This window comes from Anser brachyrhynchus (genome assembly GCF_964034855.1).
Source record: "Anser brachyrhynchus genome assembly, chromosome: 22".
Classification (NCBI taxonomy): Eukaryota; Metazoa; Chordata; class Aves; order Anseriformes; family Anatidae; genus Anser; species Anser brachyrhynchus.
In genome coordinates, this window is record NC_137715.1 from 6213151 (window position 1) to 6229954 (window position 16804).

Sequence of the window (16804 nt, forward strand, 5' to 3'; positions counted from 1 at the left end):
GAGTCGGGGATACAGAGGATCTCAGGCCCACTATACTCCAACTGAAAAGGAGATATTGGCAGCATATGAAGGAGTTCGATCTGCTTTGGAAGTGGTTGGTACTGAAGCGCAGCTCCTCCTGGCAACCCGACTGCCGGTACTAGGCTGGATGTTCAAAGGAAGGGTCCCCTCTACACATCATGCAACTGATGCTACATGGAGCAAGTGGGTTGCACTGATTACTCAGCGGGCTCGAATAGGAAACCCCAGTCGTCCAGGAATCTTGGAAGTGATTATGGACTGGCCAGAAGGCAAATACTTTGGGATATCATCAGAGGAGGAGGTGGTCCGTGCTGAAGAAGCCCCACTGTACAACAAGCTACCAGAAAATGAGAAGAAATATGCCCTGTTCACTGATGGGTCCTGTTGTATTGTGGGAAAGCATCGGAGATGGAAAGCTGCTGTATGGAGTCCTACACGACGAGTTGCAGAAGCTGCTGAGGGAGAAGGTGAATCGAGTCAGTTTGCAGAAGTGAAAGCCATTCAGCTGGCTTTAGATATTGCTGAACGTGAAAAGTGGCCAGTTCTCTATCTCTATACTGATTCATGGATGGTAGCAAATGCCCTGTGGGGGTGGTTACAGCAATGGAAGCAGAACAACTGGCAGCGCAGGGGCAAACCCATCTGGGCTGCTGCATTGTGGCAAGATACTGCTGCCCGGGTAGAGAACCTGGTTGTAAGGGTACGCCATGTAGATGCTCATGTGCCCAAGAATCGGGCTACTGAAGAACATCGAAACAATCAGCAGGTGGATCAGGCTGCTAAGATTGAAGTGGCTCAGGTGAACCTGGACTGGCAACATAAATGTGAATTATTTATAGCCCGATGGGCCCATGACACCTCAGGCCATCAAGGTAGAGATGCAACATACAGATGGGCTCATAATCGAGGGGTGGACCTGACCATGGATACTATAGCACAGGTTATTCATGATTGTGAAACATGTGCTGCAATCAAGCAAGCCAAACGGTCAAAACCTCTTTGGTATGGAGGACGATGGCTGAAATATAAATATGGAGAGGCCTGGCAGATTGATTACATCACACTTCCTCAAACCCGCAACGGCAAGCGCCACGTACTTACAATGGTGGAAGCAACCATCGGATGGCTGGAAACATATCCTGTGCCCCATGCCACCGCCCGGAACACTATCCTGGGCCTTGAAAAGCAAGTCCTATGGCGACATGGCACCCCAGAGAGGATTGAGTCAGACAATGGGACTCATTTCCGAAACAACCTTATAGACACTTGGGCCAAAGAACATGGTATTGAGTGGGTGTATTACATCCCCTATCATGCACCAGCCTCTGGGAAAGTTGAACGATACAATGGACTGTTAAAGACTACACTGAAAGCAATGGGTGCTGGGACATTCAAAAATTGGGATACACATTTGGCAAAGGCCACCTGGTAAGTCAATACCAGGGGATCTGCCAACCGAGCTGGACCTGCCCAATCAAACCTGTTACGCACTGTAGAAGGGGATAAAGTTCCTGTAGTGCACGTAAGAAACATGCTGGGTAAAACAGTCTGGGCTACTCCTGCCTCAGGAAAAGGCAAACCCATTCGTGGAATTGCTTTTACTCAGGGACCTGGATGCACTTGGTGGGTAATGCAAAAGAATGGGGAAGTCTGGTGTGTACCTCAAGGGGATTTAATACTGGGTGAGAATAGCTCATGAGTTGAATTGTAGTATGTTAATTATTATTATAATACTGTATGTCATCACTACCATGATTGCTATATATCATAGGTGAAAATGGTTATTAATTACAAGGTGTTGGAAAGAGTGTAGCCTGAGCATGACATAAATGGTATGGAATAAGGGGTGGATATCTGTCCTGGTTCCAGTTAGGACAGAGTTAATTTTCCTCCTAGTAGCTGGCAGGGTGCTATGTTTTGGATTAGGATGAGAAGAGCGCTGATAACATGCTGATGTTTTAATTGTTGCAGAGCAGTGTTTACACCAGGCCAAGGGCTTTTCGTCTTCTCACTCTGTCCTGCCAGCGAGCAGGCTAGGGGTGCAGCAGGAGCTGGGAGGGGACAGACCCAGGACAGCTGACCCAAACTGGCCAAAGGGGTATTCCATACCATCTGATGTCATGCTAAACAATATATAGGGGTGGCTAGCCGGGGTGGGGGGGACGGCTGCTCGGGGATAGGCTGGGCATCGGTCAACGGGTCGTGAGCAATTGCATTGTGCATCACTTGTTTCGTACACATTACTATTATTAATACTATTATCATTATTATTATTATTGTTATTATTATTTCTCTCTCTTAATAAACTGTCTTTATCACAACTCACAGGCTTCACTTTCCCGTTTCTCTCCCCCATCCCAGAGAGGGAGGGGGGAGGGTGAGTGAACGGCTGTGTGGTGTTTAGCTGCCGGACAGGTTAAACCACAACAACGTGCCGTATGTCAGTTAATGGGAGGTTTCCAAGGATAAACTACAGGGAAGGATGGAAGGGTTGGTTGGGCTCCACCATCATGAGTGTATTCCCAGTCTGGATCAAGAGGTAGATGGCTGAGTCCAGAATGAAGAGCAGTAGCTCTCAGCTCTCAGACAAACCCATCAGCAACGAAAGAAACCACTCTGTAGACCTTCCCCTCACCCCTGTGGGAAGATACCAGGGGCAGGAGGAAGGAGGAGATGGAGTTGCTGCTCAGGACTCATGGTCTTCCACCACTCGATATCTTCTGGACGAACAACACAGCAGGGCCTCAGCAAGCCAGGATGTTCCTTCAGAGACAGGAGAAAGTGAGATCAGAACCCTGGAGTTCAGGAGAGCAGCATTAGCTTTCTTCACTGTGTGCACACGTACCTGTCTGTGTGTGCCCAAATATACTTCAGTATGCATCCAGGAGTGTCTGTGAGTGCACCCATGAGTTCATGCATCTTTTTACATGAGCAGCAGTGTGCATGAGTGCTGTTCCCTCCACCCACTTTTGATGTCATGAATGATATCTGTATGTGATCAAGGGTCACAGTGGGAATTAATAGAAACAGTGATCTGTCAACAGCATCCCTCCAAGGCTGAGATGTGGTGACTGTGCATGTTGCCCCAGGCTTCCTGAGCAGTCCGAATGAGAGGTCATCTGAGAAACCCTCCAGAGGATCACAGGCTGCACCTCCAGCACGCACGTAGTCCAACCCTGTGTTCAGAGCGGGTCTCATCAGATCAGGTTGCTCAGGATCAAGTCCAGGCAAAGTCTGAACTCTTCCAAGGATGGAGCTCCCATAGCATCTCTGGCAATCTGCTCCAGGCCTTGACCGCCTTCAGGGTAAATAGGACCCATGTTCCTCTGGTTCAATGCCACTTCTGCCCAAGGTTTCAGCCCCTGCATGACTCAGCTCCAGGCCCATGAGTCACAGAAGTATGTGTGGCATTGGTTTCCCCATGCGGGACCCCTGTCCCACCCCAGACACCACTGACACCACACCAGCAGCAGATCTACGTAGGGCTGGGCCTGCTCGAAGAGGGCAGGATTTCTCAGCCTGTCTCCCTGTACATAAAGCTAACACCATCCTTTTGAACTCTCTAGCCATGGGGAGTGCAGCTGTGTCCTGGCCTGGAGAGGCAGGGAGGGGTGACTCCTCTGGGGACTTGGAGAGAGTCCTGATGTTGTGCCAGCACTGCTCCACTATAGCCCCAACACTGGTGTGATGGCAATGCTGTTCTAGCTCCAAGCACAGAGCACAGCATTCTAGGGGCTGCTGTGGGGAATGTTATCTCTGTCCCAGGCAGCCCCAGTACAGGCAAGTGCCCACAAGAGAGGAACATGTGCATGAACGTGACACAGTGTGCAGCAAAGATTCTGGACAGCATCTGGTCAAAGTACATGGTTTGATGTGGTAGAGAGGGGAGGTGGACTGGGAGCCTTGCAGAAGGCACTGGAGCCAGGGCTCTTGACAAGAGAACGTCAGCTTTCTTGGGCCTTGCGCTTAAGGCCTGAGAATCCCATTTGTTAGCCTGAGTAGCAGTGGTAAGGGAAAGTGCTGGAGTGCCCCTACTGATCACTGGTGGGTGTCATGACAGAAATAAGCTTGCATCATGTAAGGAGGAGGTGTACGATTTTATTTATTTTTTAAAACAATAAATGAAAGGCATGAAGTTATGGGAGTGAAAAAGGAATTCTCTATGGACAGGATCTGCACTGAGTGTCTTGGGAAAACCCAGCCGGCTCTGTCCGATGCTGGTAGAAGGCAGGGTCACCTGCACACGAAAGGTTTACTTTCTGTCTACATTCATGTTCTTATTCCTTCTAACTAAAACAGACGTTGTCCTGTTGGGCCTTTCTTTTGTGATCCAGAAAGGGCCCTGGACAACCTCTCCCCTTATACAGACATCCCTGGATCAGAGCAGGAGGAGGCAAAACAGGCCAGCAGGTTTTCCCTGAGGGCAGTGTCAGGAGGGGTAGGGTCACAGGGAGGAGCTGGGTCACCTGTAGCCAAAAGGGCCCCAAAGAGCCCCTAGGGAGTCACCCAAGATGACCTCATTTGCCTTTCCTGGACTCTTCCAGCACGTGAGCTGAGTCTTCTGCCCACACTGATGTGTGTTGCCTGGAAATACTTGGGCCTCCCTTCCTGCCACTCAGAAGTTGCCTTCTTTGGGGAAAGGGCATAAAGCAGGAAATGAAAAGCAGAATCACAGGAAGGCAACACACATCCCGTATCATTAGGTGGGATGTTTTGCATGCACGAGTAGCTTGTCAGAAAACAGTCCCTGCTTCAAGGGATGCCTCTGGACATGGGGCAGCTAAGGCCCAGTATAAAAGCCAGCCCAGGTCTGTGCTCTCTCATCCACTTCTCTGGCCTTCTTCTCCTTGGGAACAAGGTGAGTGTGAAGCCCCTTCTTGTCCCCCTCACTCTCGCATGGGAGGACTCAGTTCCATGGACCTTTCAGCTGCTCTCAGCTGTGTTCCACGCCAAATCTTGGGGCTGCTGGTTGTGGGAGAGTCAAGGGGTAGAAGGTTTGTCATGGAGGAAGACTGGGCCTTTAGTATGATGGCTCCTGGGCTGGAGCCTAGAGCGTAGCCAGGCTCTGGTGGTTCTTTTTGGGCTCTGGCAGGATGAGGCCAAGAAGCCCTGGCACATCCCTGCACAGCCTCCAGCTCACAGCACTGCCTGTGCCTTGGTTCCCTCAGGGTGTGGTGACAGGCTTTTCCTCATGCATGCCCATGTTCTGCTTCCTCCCTGCCCTCTCTCCCAGGTGCACCTCCTGCCCCCAGACATGTCCTGCTACGACCAGTGCCGGCCGTGCCAGCCCTGCGGCCCGACCCCGCTGGCCAGCAGCTGCAACGAGCCCTGCGTCAGGCAGTGCCAGAACTCCACCATCGTCATTGAGCCCTCTCCCGTGGTGGTGACCCTGCCTGGACCCATCCTCAGCTCCTTCCCACAGAACACCGTTGTGGGATCCTCCACCTCTGCTGCCGTTGGCAGCATCCTCAGCTGTGACGGAGTCCCCATCAACTCTGGCTGCTGTGACCTCTCCTGTATTACCAGCCGCTACTGTGGCAGCAGGTGCCGCCCCTGCTAAAGATGCCGGACAGTGCCCCAGACCAGGACCCCAGGAACTCAGAACATGCTGCTGGACAAAAATGGATAAAAGAACAAATTTGTGTTGTTGTATTAAGAGGACCTGACCATCTCTGGTTTGTCCTGTAAAGACAGACAGGAAGGGGCCAGCCTGGATTCTATGACAACATGGCCTATTTATACCTATCCTGTTTTCCACACACTCTTTTTCTTTCTTTTCTTTCTTGCCCTCTGCTTTCCGTGAGGCCCCCAGAAACCAGCCTGGAGTGACCTGCTAGCCCCTCTCCCCTTGTTGGCCAGGTAGATTGATGCCCTGTTGCAAGTCTGCCATTGGAAAAGCCGAACAGATTTTTGTCTGCTCCTGCTGTGCTACGATCTCGGGGCCTCCTCTTGGAGTCACCTCATTTCCCTCCTGAGACTTGATAAACATTTGCAGCAACCCTGAGTGTGTCCCTGTGTGGTCTTTTCCTCTGAATACAGATGGCCAAGGAAAAAAACCATTCCTTAGTGGGGAATAGGTTGAGGGCACTGCCTTATGCCTCTAGGCACTGGAATGCAGGACATACTGCAGCAATTCATCTTTCAGGCACTGTCTGTTGAAGCTGAGGAAGACATCCCTAGTTCTTCCACAGCCAATGGACACCAGTCCTTGACTTGTGACGTCTCCGCCTAGACAAGTGCTGTTGACATTGGAGGCCCCAGCTCTTGGGGAAGAGTGTTCCTCTTGCTTTGGGTGGAGCTGTGCTGGGGATGGAGGCTCAGACAAAGATGATCCCAAAGGATTTCAGAAACCGGGAATGGTTATTTGTCTTGGGGATGGCCCTCTGTCTCTACTCCACTTTCACCTTTCCTCCACCACCTGGTCATGGGCATCATGTCCGGGCATGGAGAGCAGGTAGAGCTTCCCTGTGCATCCCCATCACCCTTCAGCACAGCATCTGGCATGGCCCAGCTGTTGCCAAGATGTGTAGGGCTGAGGGGATCCACAAATTCGTACTGCTACCAGTCACATCAGGCCACACACTGGAGCCCCCAGTCCCTGTGAACCCAACTCCTTTTTTATGAAGACAGGGCAAGGACAGGGACTGAAGCCCAAACATGCCCTCATGGCTGCTCGGTCTTGCTTTCTTTTCCCCAAGCATGGATCAGCTTTCATCAAGCCCTGGAACTCAGAGGCCCCATAGGTGGCACAACCCCACCATGCTCCAGAAAAGACATTCTGTGGGTGCAGATATCCCACAGTCTCCGCTGAGACATAGCAGTGAGAATGGGACATGATTGTGCACTCAGCAGGATCTGTGTATGGGCCCTGAATGGCACAGGGCATGCACCGGCCCAACCACAGGGCACACACTGGGGGATCTTGTCTCAGGCATCACGCTCCTCTGTCATTCCCAGAGCCGTGAGGATGAAGTGGCCCTTGTGCTCCAGGCAGCACCGCTGCTCCCCAAAACCAGGCCAGGGCCTTCCCACATCTGCACACACCTCGGGGCCCTGTGGTGTGGGGGTACTTTGCTTTCACACAGACTGTACATGCTGCCAGTGCCACGGGACCAAGACGGAGGATGGGGCTATTGCTCCATGGTGTGAGGGTGGGGGGACCTCTCCACAGGCCAGGTTCTCTGGGAGGCAGTGCTGGCTCAAGTGGCAGCACAAGGGCAACAAGCATCAGAACCAAGACCACCAAAGCCCATGACAACAACGGCTCCCAGCTCTGTACTGACCCCTCACCCGGGGTCTCTGCACAAGCTCAGGCCCAGCATAGCCCTGCCCCAGCTCTGCTGCATGTGTGCCTGTGCCTGGCCTCGCCTAATCTTTTCAGCCTGGCCTGGCCAGCCTCCTAGATGGTGCAGGTCCATCACTGGATGGAGCCTTTAGCCAGGCCTCTCTGGGGTCTGGCCTTAGCCTGCGCCCCAGCCCCAGCTCTCACCCAGGGACCGAGACCTTCTACACATAACACATCTATTGCCTGGGTTAGAGCAATAATCAATAGGTGCTCCTGAGCCAGAATTATCTCCTGGCTAACACTGAAGTCTGAGACGGAGGAGCACACTCACAATTTGGAGATTCAACTTTGTCTTGGAAACGACAAAATCCTTCTAGAGAACAGGTCAACTTGTTGATTCCATCTTTCCTATTCCCAGCCTGCAGCATAAGTTACCTGAGGAGAACAAGAACAACATTTTAAAAAGACATTGTCCACATAGCATCTCGTTGTCCCTGAAAACCATAGAATAACAGAACTCTAGGATATCCTAAGTTAGAACAGACAAACAAGGATCATCAAGTCCATCTCCTCTAGCTTCACGCAGGATTATCTGCAAATGAAACCACAGGTCTGAGAGTGTTGTCTGAATGCTTCTTGACTCCAAGCAGGCTTGTTTCTGTGACCACTTCCATGGGGAGCCTTTTTGAGTGCCCGAATTCACTTGCCATTCACTGCTTGGTAAAGAATATATATATTGACAGAAACGTCCTCAGAGAATGGGAACTGTGATGGGATGGGAGGCACAAGCAGGAAATGTCTTGTGGTGAGTGAAAGACAAGAGAAAAGGGAACGTGTTTGGATACAGTCAAGGATCTTGCTCAGCATTATAGCCCCACAGGCCAGGCTCAGAAGAGGCCCAGCACCAGAGCAGAAACGGACAATGGTGTTCCTGGTACCCCCTCCGCACTCATGCTCCGAAGGAGAGCAGGAAGCAGAGTTTCTTTCTCATGACTGAGGTGTAATGCAATGCCTTGTGTGTGGCAATCGGAGAGCAACATTGTGAAGATGAGAAACTCAGTGATACCCTGGAGAAGGGGAAAAAATGTCTATGGCAGGCAGCTGGAAACACAAATGGTTCACCTGATGATATGGAAAGTCTACAGTGTTTGGGGAGCAATGGTGGTGGAGTACAAGTTCTCCAAGAAGGTGAGTGGGCTGAGGAAAAAGTGCATTGGGCTACTCAGGGGCTGGTCACTCCCCACAGTGACAAAGGGGGGCCATTCCCCATAGCCTTCAGAGAGATGAGGAGAAGGTAATGACAAAGAGGATGATGTGCCAGCCGGGATGGTCTGTTAAGCTCAGAAGAATGAATTCAGTCCCAAAGGTCCTGTTCTCCTTTGCCATGGCTCTAAGGTTTCAGAAGGGGATGATGTCAGACTGAGGTTTCATGTTGTAATAAGAGCAGCAGAAAACATCAACAAAAAGCCTTTTCCTTGCCTCTCATGGCCTCTCTTGATCTCTCATTTTCCCTTCATCTGCCCTCTCTCCCTTACACTCTACTTCCGTAGAGACAGCCATACAAACAGCTGTCCATCCTTCTCCAGGCATCCACCCACCCACTCTTCACTTCATGACCCTCCTGGAAGTGAGCTACAAATTACAGTCTTTCATTAGAAATATTAATGTTTTATTTTTTTTATTTCATCTTTGAAAAGAAATTTTAATATTTTTTTTTCATTGCTAGTGGAAGATTTCTTTGTGTCCCACAGTGCAGTATTACATTCAATAATTTTCTGCGTAAAAGAAGCTACCAAATCATAGAAGTTCCAGCCAGACAACAGAAATACTGCTATACACTATCATCAGTGTCAACCCAGTGATTTTTTTTTCAATCAAAGTGAAGAGAAATTAAGCTTCAGGATATTGCAAAAGAAACAAGAAATAAATGAAATTTTAGAAGTATTTTTATTCTCTACATTTCCCAGTTCAGCTTTTTCTGAACAGGTTCACGGAAAGCTCAGAAGAAGATGATGAGAAAGAAGTTTTAAATGTTTTCCTTAGTGGAACATTTTTATTCCAATATTAATTGCATCATTCCGATTCTAAACCTGGAATTTAACAGCTGTTTGATCAGCCCCAGCCATGTTCCCAGACAAGAACAGGAGGGAAGGCATTGTTCCTGCAGAGGTGTTCAATGTCTCCAGAGAATCCTTGGGGCAATGATCCCGGGGGTAGATCAGACCCCTGCTGAGACAAGGCTGAGGCTGGTGCTGCCTTCCCCGAGAGCACAGAGGAAAGAGGGCCCATGGCTGCCCCCTGCTGGGAGCTGCCTCGGCCAAGCTTTTCTTTCTCCGGGTTGCTTCAATTCTTGCTCTTGCAAGCAGACAAAAGAGTTTCCTCAAGTCTGAGGACATCAAAACACCACATTCAGAATGCTTTGTGAGACAGAGGAAGCTTCACCAGCACAGCCGCGTTTCTCCTGCCTGGTCTCGGCATTTGCAGCCTGCAGGACACCCAGCTTGTCCCAGACATGCAATCCCCCACTGCCGCAGGAGCTGGTCATTATGACACTGCTCCCTGTGCAGGGGCTGAGGATGATCACACATGCCTCCAGCTCCCCTGAGGAGACATCAACGAACTCAGTGGGCTGTAGGTCTTCATTTATCTCTTGCTCTGATTGCTTACTGTGATGAACATGGAGAGCTCTTGGGCCTTTGGCACTAAGGGCTGCTCTATTTCTTCTGTCCCTTAGGCACAGGCTTTGGACATGAACTGGCTGAAGGTCTGGAGGTAACCTGGTGGCTGGGATGCAAATCCAGTTTATTGACTGACTCATTGAAGAGAGAGAAGAACCCTGCAAATCTCTGTCAGAACTACTTCTAGGGGTCTCTGGGCTGGGCTGGCCAGGGCTCCAAGCAAGCTGCTTTAACATGGGCTGGCAGGAATTTACTCACCCTGGGGCTGAGGGGCTGAGAGCCAGCCCCTAGGGGAGTCTTATCTCCCAGCAGGCTCTGCCCTATTCTGTCAGACTGGGAAGAGGGGAAAGTAGAGCCCTGCGGTCCAGGTCAGCCAGTCGGGGTCAGCCCTCTCTGCTCAGCCACAGACACCATCCTGTTTGAGAAAGAGAATATGGCTGTCAGCTCTTGGAGTGAACAGGGGAAGCAGCGCAGCCAGGGGAGAGCTGAGGGCCCCATCCCAGAGCTCCGCCTTGCACAGACACATCCCCTCCCCATCCGGGGTTGTTGCTCAGCCAGGGCAGCTCCCTGCACCAGGGTGTCACTCACAGCACAGAGGTACAAGGCGCTGTCAGAGAGCTCAACTCCCTTCAGCCGCAGAACACTGTATTTCCCATCAGTGTTCAGCTCTGTGGTGAAACGGACGTACTGCTTGGTGCCTGCTATTGCTTGATTAGAAATCAGCTGAGGGCTTTGTCCCTTCTTCTGCTGGTACCACAATAAGCTCTGAAAGTTGGAGCTCTGGTATGTGCAATTGGTCTGGAAGGTGTTTCCCTGCTCCACGGTGACTTGTCCTTCTTCCTGGGTGACGGACACCTGCCCCATGGTTCCTGGAAGAAAGAGAAGGTCAGCAGCTCTGTGGGGAAATCTCCAGGCAGCCAAACAGGAGTGAATTGAGACCTGTGGGAGATAAGTCTCCCTGTCCTTTACTGGGCTGAAGGGTCCTGAGGCCTGGGCACAGCAAGGTGGTTTGGGGGCAGAGCTCAGAGCTCCCTGGCCAGAGCGGACCCTGAGGAGAGCTGTGCTGTGTGCCTGCTCCTCCTGCCTGCTCTCCTTCTGCCCAGAGGACCAGGGCACAGCCTGTCATGCCTGGCTTTGTGTGCTGGGTCCAGCATCCTCCAGCAGGTTGAGGCGCCCATGCAGCTACTGGGAAAAGGTTCAACCTGCTTCCTCATCCCTCTCATCTCAGGGGCCTCCAAGTCCCACCAATATAAACAAAGCTGAGGTGAGTGGTGGCAAGAGGGAGCCCTGGCTGTGCTGACAAGCAGGAGGACATTGGAGGCCATGGCAGGAACACATCAAGCAGAAGACAGACTGGACACCCTGGTAATGTCCATGGGAGGAGAGCTTTACTGTTCCTGTATCCACTTGGACACAATCCAGCTGTTTCTACAAGAAAGGGAGAAATGAGGGACTGCAGAGACTGATGAAATCTTCTCTGGTGACAGTAGGTGGACCAGAAGAGATAGACAGAAATAAAAGGACAGAAAGTACAAGAAAAACAGGAGACGCGCCTCAGGTCTATCCTCCCTGCATTTTCTTCTCATTTTGAAGAATAACAGCATCTAGAAGGAACCGGTCCAAGAAGCAGAAACGGGAGCCAACATTTACCAACATTTTCCCTGTGATTCAAGAGTTGGTCCCCACATAAACATGGTAAGGCTGATGAGGGCTTCCTGGGGAAAGAAGATTTATGTCTTGATTAAAAGCCAGCACTTACCCAGCAGTTGCCCCAGGAAGGCAGTGAGGACGAGATACCCGCGGTGCATGCTGAGACCGACCCTCCTGTTTGCTGAGGGAGAGAGAGTCAGAAAAGCACCTCCCAGCCCCGAGAGAACAGAGCTGCCGGAAATGACTCTGCTGGGGGAACAAGGGGAGATTCAGTGACGAGAAATGTTCTGGTCTGACTGTGCCCAAAATGCCCCCTGGGGTTTCTCCCTCCTCCAGCAGGAGCAACCATTGAGGATTGTCACAGTCAGGGGTCCTGGGAACTCTGGGGGCCACATCAGGGGAAGGGGCTGCTCTCATCTCCTCTCCCAGAGGGGTCCTCACCTCCCCAGCTACAACTGCCTTCTCTTCTGCACACGCACTGCTTGGCCATGGCTGATGTCAGGGCAGTCTTTGCCACTGAGCTTGTTCTTTTTACCCTGGGGCCCTCAGGTGCATGGGGATGTTCCTATTTCCTGTGTGAGGAGAAGACACCTCGATTTCTCTCCCACATCCCCAGAAAGAAGGGAGGAACCATGCTACGCAGCAGCCCAGGGTTTCTGGCTGTGTCCTGTTCTGGTGGGATAACGTAGCTTTTGCAAGAGGAACGGGGCTCCAGTGGGGTATGGGATGCGAAAAGCCCAGAGGGGACAAGAACAACCTGTTCCATAGGGTAAGGGGTTGGGAGTCATCAGGGAAAAGGATGTGGGTTCAGTGGGTCACGTGCACTCACACTGGTGGGCCACAGCGGGCACCCACCCACGGCCACATCCCTGGCAGTCTGCTTCCCTGATGCTTGGGCCCCCTCTATCACCACCCCTAACACCTTGTCTGGCTTGGCAGCACCTGGCTAGTTGTGTTGTCTTCCCCCATACCTCCCTCAGCACACCTCAAACGTGGAGCTCTCAGACACCCAAAGGAATGACACTCCAAGCCCTGCAGACCCCAACTGTTCCTTTCATACCCCCCAGGCAGTGTGAACTTTTCTCCCTCTCTCAAAAAAAATTTACCGCACGAAGCAGTGAATCCTCTTCACTGCCTGTGGAGTCCTGATACAGAAGGAGATTGTTCATGGAGAAGCTTGGGATCTGCATGGCAGCTCACCTGAGTAGCCACAGAGCTCTGCTGGGCTGTACAGAGCTGTGCTGTCCACATCCTTTGGCACGTGGCAGTGAGCATGTGGCAAGTCTGTAGGAGTGAAGCAACATGTTGTTTGATGAATAGAGTTGTCCATTTCTAAGAAGAATTACACAAAATCCCAGAAAATCTCCAAAGATAACAATGCCAGTGAATCTCGTCAGGAGCAGGATCTGCAGCATGTGCCTTGCCCTGACAAGTGGTCTGTCTTATGTTCCTTTGGTAAACTCCACCGCAACCACTCCCTCGCTCCCCCTGCTCAGAAGAACTAGGGGAGAAGAAAGAAATTTGATATAAGGGAAAAGTAAGAGAGAAAAATAAGCAAGGGCCGCACAGAAGCACAGAGTGAAAAGAAAATTATTCTCTACTTCCCCTCAAAAAGTGATGTCTGGCCATCTCCTGGGAAGCAGGGCCTCAATACTCATAGCAGTCATTTGGGAGGACAGATGTCTTCATAATGAGAGCTCCCCCCTTTCCTTCCCCTTTCCCAACTTTTATTGTTGAGTGTGACATCACATGGTATGGAATATCCCTTTGGTTGGTTTAGGTCAGCTGCCCTGGCGATGTCCCCTCCTTTGCCTATGCTATTCCCTTTTTCTTTCTTGTGTTACCTCCAGCTAATGGTATTTTAATCAGTACTGGAAGGCCACTCTTGCTGGCATCCATCTACATTCACAATCCACCCTCAAGAAAAGCAATCAAAGTCACAATTTCTAGTAGGAATTTTTCATGTTCCAGACTGTGCGCATTGCCTTGTGTTCTTTTACTTGTTCAAGAAGAGTTCGGCTTCATTTGGCTCTTAAATATATCAACTAGCAACGCAATATGAATAGACAGCTGAAAAACAAAGATTAGGAGTATTCTAATGTGAACTCACCGTGTACTATCCTAATTACAAGAGTAAAAATCACGCCCCTATACTGTGAGACCCTGGCCCAACAAAGGACCCCTCATCTCTGAGGATGCGCAGAATGATTCTGTCATGGCAGCACTATGCTAATCATGTAACCATTTGGAGGGGTGGGGATTGTACAAACAAGCAAATATATTGAGAACGGGTTTTATGAAAGCTGAACAAAAAGTCTTAAGGACTGCCAGGTTTGTGGGAAACCACCAGGTACCCAGACTTGCACTATTCTGAAATAAACAATCTCTTGACCTTGTGTGTGGATTGGCTCATAGTACACCGGGTAAGAAATCTGGACTTTTTACCTGGTTGTGTCTCCTCCCACCTTCACCTGCACCTCCAGCCTCCTTGGTGGAGGGTAGCGTGAGAAGCTGAAAAGTCCTCGACTTCGTCTAAGCACTGTTCTGCAACAGCCAAAACATCTGCATCTTTGGCTGATAATTCCCTTTTCAACCTTCTGTTTTCTTCCTCTAAACTTCCAGCCCATTCCTTCTCAATTTTCCACGTTGCAGCTAACAACCAGCACACTCCTTCCTTCCTTTTGTCTTTCCTTACCATACACGCATCCTTCCATTTATTAAATTCATTCCCTGAGGCATTTGGATTGTGGTGTATTGACCTTAGCCACTCCTGCTTTGCATCTTGCCATCCATTTCCAAGAAAACCCTTCCACAGTGTGGCCCATTTATCAAGGGAACCATTCCTTATTCTAACACAAGGATCCTGCTGACTACACCCAGGTCTGTCTCCCAACACTACAGAGCACTGGCAGGTTCTTTAGGGATCCTTGGCAGAAGGAGGACTGGCCACAGGTTGTGGTTATAACTAGAGATTTATTATTACATAAGAAATTACTAGAAATACTAAAAATTACTACAAAATCCTAAAGATTACTACAAATAAATTACTAGTTGAATTACTAGAGTGATAACACTAATGCCCTTTCTCACCACAATGGTGGGTGTCTCCACATGCTGGGGCCAGTGAGAGGGAGAGACAAGGGGGCAGGGGTGCACCTTAACAGCCCCCTTCCACATTATGGATATTTGCCTTACTGTTGGTTATGCTAACCACACTGCCAGGCATCAGGAGCAGGGGCTGCCACTCACACCTGGCTCACCACAAGCCCCACGTGTCCTTGTTGGGCAGGCTCAGCTCAGAGCTCCATGCAAACTGTGATGAGAGGGAGCTGCTCCTCACAGCACCCGCACCTTCCTGTATAAAGCTGCATGCTGCAGGCACCAGTGTGGTTTCAGCGCACACAGGTAGACAGCGCTGTCCTGGAGCTTGGCATCTTGCACGTGGAGAAGCACCTGGGAGTTCTCCACGGAGAGCACAGAGGAGATCCTCCCGGAATGCACATGAGGCTTGAACTTGCTCACCTGCAGCAAGAACTGAGGGGACTGGGTCGGGCGCTGCTGATACCAGAAGATGTAGAAAGTAGAGCTGCTGGTGGAGAAATTGCAGTGCAGAGTTGCGTTGTGTCCCACCTGGATGGTGGTTTCTTGTGCAAACTGCAGCACAGAGTCCTTCTGTGCATGACCTGCAAAGCCAGAACAGCATTTCAGCACTGCTTGAAGGTGTGTCTGTTCTCCCCCTTTCTCTCCTGTGTCTCTCATTTCACCAACTTGCTCACTGTCTCCTCTCTCCATCTCCCTTTTCAGGGGCTGTAAAATGCTGAGCTAAGTACACATGCACTCTTCTTTCTGCAGATGCTGTTTAATTCCCTTACCCAAGTCTGTCAGCTTACCGACTTTTTAGCAGTACCTCACCAGGCTTTGAGTCCATACATACCTATCAACAATGCATGTAAGAACGCTAGGCATCTGCAAAGGAAAAATGCAGATGCTTATTCATCCCTGTACACTCGTTGCCCCTGACATCTTTCAGACCATCTCCTGTACTGGTCTGCAGCCCCTGCTCTCCCTACAGAAAACACTTGCAGTTCTTCCAGGGAGGCAGGACTCCAATTTCCCCCCTCCGGAAACGATGGGATGCCATCTTGCCCCTAGCTTGCCCTCCTGAAAGTCACATCTCACCAAAGTCTGACAGTGCCATCAAGGCTGCCAGAAAAAGCAGGACCATGTCACGCTCTCGCCTTCACAGGGTGCCCACGGAGTGCCCGGAAAGAGGGAGCTCAAGCTTGCGAGTTCACTTCCCCCTCTGCCAGCTCAAAGCAGCCTCTGAAGCTCAGCACAGAGGGCGGAGCAAAGCTCTCCCCCTGCTGCTCCTTGGGGCACACCTCTGCCACAGCAAGGCTCTCAAGAGAGGGATGGGCCAGTGGTTAAAGCAGTCAGAAAGGAATCCAGCCAATCTTTGCTGTGACCCAGGTTCCCCATTGCTAGTCACAGGTTCTCCAGCACCGCGAGCTTCACACTTGTGCCGTTAGCTCACAGCTGCAGGCCTGTGAAGGCTAGGACATTTCACTTGGTCAGTGGTTAAGGCAAAAGGACACCAACATGGCCACTGTGTGCTTCCCTCTTTTTGCCCCTTCTGGCAGGTGGGCAGCCCCAGCAAGGGGCAAGTGTCCCCAGTGGTTTCCCGCTGCCATCCAGAACCCGGCCAGACACAGAGGCCTGCACCCAGCTCTGCTGTCAATGGAGATGGGATTGCCTCCCCCCCCTCCACCCAACCCCCTCAGGAGAGCTACACTCTCCCTCTGGCAGGGAAGGACGCCCCACCACAGCCCTCTGCTCAGCAGTCAGCACCTCTGCACACACAGACAGGAGTGAATCCTGCTCCAAGGGCACACCTTCAACGGCGCTGACTAGTGCAGCAAACTCCTCAACACCTCAGTCCTTTGGCAAGATCCAAGGTTCCAAAAGGTGTCACTAGAGGCAGTGTCCAGCACAGACATTTGTGGCATTGCCAGGACGTCATCTCAGCGCCAGAGGTGCTGGATTTGGGCTTGGGACAAAGCCTGTACAACAAGCTCCTGAAACGAGACCACTGCAGAAAACAGAGGAAACCCAGCGTGGCTGTTCCGATGCTCCCTCGGGCCCGTGCTGTTTAACTCCGGGCCCTGCAAGG

General features: G+C 51.1%; 3 protein-coding genes and 1 long non-coding RNA gene across 4 annotated transcripts in view; 1 reads left to right on the top strand and 3 right to left on the bottom strand.

Moving 5' to 3' along the window:
• LOC308181526 (M1-specific T cell receptor alpha chain-like) overlaps positions 1 to 16804 on the bottom strand; it is a 401071-nt gene that overhangs the window by 300488 nt on the left and 83779 nt on the right. The gene's annotated exons all lie outside the window — the stretch shown is intronic.
• Positions 3314 to 7990, top strand: LOC308181582 (feather keratin Cos2-3-like). The gene is made up of 2 exons (XM_080564971.1): positions 3314 to 4879; positions 5255 to 7990. Exons 1-2 carry the CDS (start codon positions 4781 to 4783, stop codon positions 5579 to 5581), a joined length of 426 nt encoding a protein of 141 aa, XP_080421097.1. The 5' UTR covers positions 3314 to 4780; the 3' UTR covers positions 5582 to 7990.
• LOC308181530 (uncharacterized protein) overlaps positions 9235 to 16804 on the bottom strand; it is a 70060-nt gene continuing 62490 nt past the window's right edge. The window contains exons 7-9 of the mRNA XM_080564921.1: positions 12835 to 12918; positions 11744 to 11883; positions 9235 to 10853 (exon numbers count right to left, since the gene is read on the bottom strand). Coding sequence (XP_080421047.1) covers positions 10354 to 10853; positions 11744 to 11883; positions 12835 to 12918 — 724 coding nt within the window. The 3' untranslated portion in view covers positions 9235 to 10353. The remainder of the gene's footprint in view (positions 10854 to 11743; positions 11884 to 12834; positions 12919 to 16804) is intronic.
• Positions 13740 to 16476, bottom strand: LOC308181585. Its single transcript, XR_013941507.1, has 3 exons — positions 15814 to 16476; positions 13960 to 15317; positions 13740 to 13816 (listed from the first exon to the last, which is right to left on the bottom strand). It is a non-coding gene; the product is annotated as an uncharacterized lncRNA (long non-coding RNA).

What these genes read in the sequence shown, in the direction of transcription:
- LOC308181582 (XM_080564971.1), top strand. Translation starts at nt 4,781, where the DNA reads ATGCCTCTGGACATGGGGCAGCTAAGGCCCAGTATAAAAGCCAGCCCA. An exon ending in TTCTTCTCCTTGGGAACAAG is followed by an intron (nt 4,880 to 5,254) that starts GTGAGTGTGAAG and finishes CCTCTCTCCCAG; the next exon opens with GTGCACCTCCTGCCCCCAGA.